This window comes from Rhincodon typus, chromosome 11 (genome assembly GCF_021869965.1).
Source record: "Rhincodon typus isolate 14 chromosome 11, sRhiTyp1.1, whole genome shotgun sequence".
Classification (NCBI taxonomy): domain Eukaryota; kingdom Metazoa; phylum Chordata; class Chondrichthyes; order Orectolobiformes; family Rhincodontidae; genus Rhincodon; species Rhincodon typus.
The window spans coordinates 6,195,485-6,201,484 of record NC_063342.1 but is presented as its reverse complement, the minus strand read 5'-3'; the positions used below and the strand labels follow the sequence as shown (position 1 = coordinate 6,201,484).

General features: G+C 42.5%; 1 protein-coding gene across 2 annotated transcripts in view; it reads right to left on the bottom strand.

Moving 5' to 3' along the window:
* Positions 1-6,000, bottom strand: part of LOC109921123 (lysozyme C-1-like) — a 43,750-nt gene that overhangs the window by 14,650 nt on the left and 23,100 nt on the right. For both annotated transcript variants that reach the window (XM_048603361.1, XM_048603360.1), the window contains exon 2: positions 328-548. In XM_048603361.1, coding sequence (XP_048459318.1) covers positions 328-472 — 145 coding nt within the window. In that variant the 5' untranslated portion in view covers positions 473-548. The remainder of the gene's footprint in view (positions 1-327; positions 549-6,000) is intronic.

Sequence of the window (6,000 nt, the reverse complement as noted above, 5' to 3'; positions counted from 1 at the left end):
ACCCGACCCGAAACATCAACTTTCCTGCTCCTCTGATGCTGCCTGGCCCGCTGTGTTCATCCAGCTCCACACTGTGTTATCTCATTGTCTCAGTAGTCATTTGAGTGAACCTTCTCTCATTCAATCATTTCATTCCAAAAATATATAAATATATACATAATTACATCTTCATTTTTAAAAAAAATTAAATGATTGTTCTTAGAATGTTGCAAAGCCAAATGTATTACCCATTAACCTTATAAATGTCATTCAGAATAATCAGGAGATACTATGCAGACCTATGATTGTAAGTGGGGCAATTGTTTATGAGCAGCAACTGGAACTCACAGTTTTGTAGACTGTACCCTTCATAACCATCCAATCCAGCATACTTGAAGATTCGAGCTAGCTCGCACCTTTCAAAGGTTTTCGTCCTTGCGATCGTGAGGATGGCGCTTAGAATCAAGAGTGTCTTCATGCTTCTGGTACACATTCTGTGGACTTTGGCAACAGTTTCTTAGACAATTCCACTGTTCTGTAGCAGTGTATTTCAGAAACGACAAACGCAACTCCGAGGAAGAAAGAAAAATGTCACAGGCGTTGTAGCTTAATAATGCTGTGAGCTCCACCTATCCCTCCATAATAACCGTATACAAATCTTCAAATAGCCCCAGATCCAATGCCCATCCTGCCCTTTGATTAGTTGATATCCCTCAATCCCTGGATATACTTCATTGGGTGAAAATCAGCTCGGTGTGACTCATTTTAAGAAAGAAAATTTATCGCTGATTTCTTCTTTTGACTTTAAATAATGGAATGGCATTTGCCAACATATAAACCAATTTGCTGAATCTGGCGAGCTTTGGAAATTTGGGACTAATTACCCCTTGATCTGCGTACCTTGCCATTAGAGTGGGCAACTGGAGTCAACCACACTGTCATGGGTCTGGAGTCATATGTAGTCCTGACGAGATAAAGACGGCAGATTTCCCTCCCTGAAGGATGTTACTGATCTAAATAATCATCATTGAACTGGCCTTTTAATTCTATGTTTAGTAAATTCAAACTTCTTCAACTGCCATTGTGAGATTCAAATCCACTTTGCCACAACATTAGTCTGGGGTTCTGGATTACTAATCCAGTGACATTATCATGACACCATCACCTCAGCTCAACACGTTTTTACCCATTCCTCTTTATAGCCTGGAGGAAAAAACGTCAGGTCCTCAGAAATTTGTTGAACTTAAGTTCCAACATTTTCTCCATTACTGTTTTGAAGTGTTATCTTCAATCACAAAGACCCTTTAACCGATTATTGCTTGCATTTGCACTTCCTCTACAGCAAAAAACAAGTGCTTAGAATCTCCATAGTGTGGAAACAGGCCCTTTGGCCCATCAAGTCCACACTGACCCTCAGGGCATCCCACCCAGACCCATCCCCCTATAACTCACCTAATCTACACATCCCTGAACACTATGGACAATTTAGCAAGGCTAATCAACTTAGCCTGCACATCTTTGGATCGTGGGAGGAAACCAGAGCACCCAGAGGAAACCCACACTGATACAGGGAGAACATGCAAATTCCACACAGACAGTTGCCTGAGGGTGGAATTGAACCCATGTCCCTGGTGCTATAAGGCAGCAGTGCTAACCACTGAGCCACCGAGCCACCATGCCACCCATAAGTGTTGTAGAACAGAGAGACCTAAGGATTTGGTTACATAATTCTTTGAAATTTGGATCACATAGAGATGGGGTGGGTAAGAAAGTGCTTTGCATGCCTGCTTTCATTGTTCAGCTCTTTGAGTACAGGGCCTGGGACGTCAGGTTGAGGTTTACAGGACATTGGTGAGACCTCTTTTGGAATGCTGTGTCCAGTTCTGGTTGTCTTTCTGAGGAAGGATATTATCAAGCTGGAGAGGGTTCAGAAGAGATTTACCAGGACGTTGCCAAGCAATGGAAGGTTTGAGTTATAAACATTAGGCTGGATAAGCTGGGACTTTTTTCACTGGAGCATAGGAGGTTGAGAGGTGACCTTATAGAGGTTTATAAAATCATGAGGAGTACAGATAAGGTGAATGGCACTTGTCTTTTTCCTGGGATCAGGGATTTCAAGACTGTGGGCATTTTATCAGGTGAGAGGAGAGCATTTGTAAAAAATATGAGGCGCAATTTTACATGGAGAGTCATTTGTGTGTGGAATAAACTTGCAGAGGAAGTGGTGAATGTGAGTACAGTTACAGCATTTAAAAGACATTTAGATAAGTACATAAATAAGGAGTGTTTGGAGGGTTATGGGCCAAGCACAGGCAGATAGGACTGGTTTAGTTTGGGATTATGGTCTGCACAAACTGCTTGGACCGCAGGATCTGTTTCCGTGCTATATGACTCAATGAATCTAAGTCTGCCATTTCCTTATGATCCATTCTGGTCTCACCTTCAGCAGTTATGAATGGACCAACTTTCTTCTTCACTATTCTAGTTCTTAATATTTAGCAAAGCTTTTGCCTCCTGTTTGCTTTGATATCCACAGCAAGTATTTTTAAAAATATACTATTTTATTTACCTACATTGTAGTTGAGCGCAGCGTAAAGCAGTTTGATATGTCCAGGCCGGTGTTTCTGCTCCACATCCCTATGCAACTCACTTTATCAGGATATTCTTTGACTCCTTTCTACCTAATGTTTATTTATCTTTTAAGCACATCTTTGTTAGATTGCCCTGAATTTATTGTTCAATTGAGACTGTGTTTTACTTAGGACTCAATTTGGACACCCAAATAATTCATAGATTCCCTATAGCACAGAAGCAGGCTAATCGGCCCATCAAGTCCACAATAACCCTCCAAAAAGCATCCCAGCCAGACCAACCTTATCCCCGTAACCATGCATTTCCCATGGCCAATCCACCCAACCTGCACATCTTTGGTCTGTGGGAGGAAACCGGAGTACCTGGAGGAAACCCCCCGCAGTCACAAGGAGAACATGCAAACCCACGTCCCGTGAGGCAGCAGTGCTAACCACTGGGCCACCGTACCACTCTGGATTATTCTTCACTTCATCTAACCTTCAGAGTTCCTTTATCATTTTAATGACCTCTATCATATCACACATCAACTTTCTTTTTTTCTAGTGATTAGTCCCTCATGCAACTTGCATTTATTGCCCTTTTAACATTTGGTGAATAACACAGGCCTCAGTTGGATCCGAACCTTGGACTGCATCTTAATCTTCCCATGGTCAGGGGCTTTGAAGACTGATTTGTCTTTTTCATACCTCAACCCATTAGTCTCACAGTCCCCTTCCCTTCTACCCCAATCCCACCAGAAATGTTCTGTGAGACACTCCATTAGTGCTCCAGTAATTTAAGTGAAGCTGTTGTTTTTTAAGTTCATGCATTTGCTTTATATTCTAACAAATGCTCCTGTTTGTCTAGGCTATTCCATTACCAGGACAATACCACTGTGATCAAATAACCTCCTGTCACATCAAAGTTTGCCATACTTAATTCAGCATCTATGCTTTTACCCATCCCAGACTTGTTATCAAACCGAATCCTATTAACAAAAATTGATATAAATCAGGTATAGTACTAATGCAGCTTTCAAATGTATTACCTCTGCTGATAGAGAAGTAGGATGGCTCTCTGAAGAAGTCATACCAAACTCAAAACATTAACTTTCTCTACATTTCTATCTCTCTACAGATGCTGCCAGAGCTGCAGAGTTTCTCCGTCATTTTGTTTCAGATTTTCAGAATCTACTGTAGTTTATTCTTATTTTATTACTTTAAGATCGCTTTATGCTTTCCAGGATAAGCCATCAGCCATCTGCCCTCCAGACTTGACTTTCTGTTACAACATCCCCTGTTCTGAGCACCCCTTGCTACAAATTATATTTAGAAATTACTCACAGCTTTGTGGTGGCGTTGATTGACATGCGAGCACAGTTTTGTGATCTGAATAAGTCAATTTATCTTTGTTAGCCCTTTAACCAATCTTATTCAGCTCTCCAAACGTCCTTGAAACTTTAACGTTTTCACAGAAACGTATGCCTAGCATTTTCTCCAGGATTTTAGTTCAATTTTATCAACCACAACGTCACTGAGAATAAATCCTTTTTTATCTCCGTTACATTGCTTGCTCTCCATTGCTGATAGGATTGTCTTAATGTTACCAGTAAGCAGGCACAGAAATAAGAAGAATTAACTTTCTCTTGAATCTTGCAGTTTCAGTGCCTTATATGTCAGCTGGTTGAGGGGTGTTAAATAGGGCAACGTAGAGGAAGTTTTGTTTTGTATCTGAGTCAAACTATATCTTCCCTAGAGAGTTGCTGGAGCTTTATAGAGTTAGGTATGGAATGTTTTCGATCTAAGTAAAGCTCCCATTACACCTTCCCCTTCAAACACACACAGGACAGGTACAGCATATGGGTAGACACAGAGTAAAGTTCCCTCTATGCCATACTCATTAAATGTTCCCAGTACAGGTACGAACCCTGTGCTGTATTCGTTTGTACAGGTTAAGGACGGGGTTAGATACACAGAGTATCTCTCTCTACAATGTCTTCAATGAAGACTTGCAAGGTAGGCACAGTGCAGAGTTAGATACAGAGTAAACAGCCCTCTACTTTGCCCCACAACCATTCCCCAAAATCCACATCACCCACATGCCAGGTACAGCACAGCATGGAGTTAGATACAGAGTAAAGCTTCCTCTACACTGTCCCCAAGAAACACTCTCAGGACAAGGGCAGGTATAAGACAGCATTAGGTACAGACTAAAAGTCATTCTACATTGTTCCATCAAACACTCCCAGGGCAGGTACAGCAAGGAGTTAAATTCAGAATAAAGCATCCTCTACGCTGTTCCTATCAAAAACCTCCAGAACAGGGACAGCATGCAGTTAGATACTGAGTAAAGCTCTCTCTACACTGTCCCCATCAAACACTGCCAAGGCAGGGACAGCATGGGGTTAGATATAGAGTAAAGCTCTCTCTACACTGTCCCCAAGAAACACTCCCAGGACAGGGACAGCACGGGGTTAGATATAGAGTAAAGCTCTCTCTACACTGTCCCCATCAAACACTCCCAGGACAGGGACAGCACGGGGTTAGATATAGAGTACAGCTCCCCTTATTCTGTCCCCATCAAACTCTCCCAGGGCAGGGACAGCACGCGGTTAGATACACAGTAGAGCTCCCCTTACTCTGCACAACAAAGTGCCTCAGCTCACAGTACAGTATGGAATTCTATACAATACTACTGTACCAAAGCAGACAACAATGTGGATCTCTCCCTCTCAACCAACATCACTGAAGATTCAAACAGTCTTTAGTCTGGTACTTTTCCCCACATGGGCAGTCTCCTGCCTTACCTCCTTACACCAACTTCAAGTTCTGTTCGGTTTCTGTTGCGGTTTGACTGAAGAATCTAACAATCTGATGTGATGGGAATTTCTGCTCAGCATGTATAACAGTCTTTGATAGCCTGAAGTCATGGACTGAGGGGAGGAGTCAAGGCTGAGGCTTCAAGAGGGAGGTGGGTAATGGACTGATGATTGGAAACAAGAGAGGAGAGCTGGGGATAAAACTGAGGTTTAGAGCTGGGGCTACGACTGAAGGGAGAATGGGAAGTGGGACTGAGGAATGGTCTGGGGATTAGAATTAACAGAAGGCAGGATGAGACCAGGGGTAAAATGGGGCCAGACTCCCCCACCCACCTCCAATGAACAAGGGCCAAAATTCAACACTGCCAATGACCTGAATAGTGGTCTTCATGTATCTTTCATATCTTTGTATGTCACTTCTGAAAAGCTGATGTTATATGGTCCCAGTTTAATTTCTCACTATTTCTTTGAATAACACAGTGACGTTGAATGTTGAACACTTACTGTTCTCTACCTGTGTGACCTTGACAAACCTTACACCTTCCAAGGTCGCTGGACCTCCCCAGTTCTGCCATCTTGCACATTCCACCACCATTGGTGGCTGCACCTTTAGCTGCTTGGACCCTAAACTC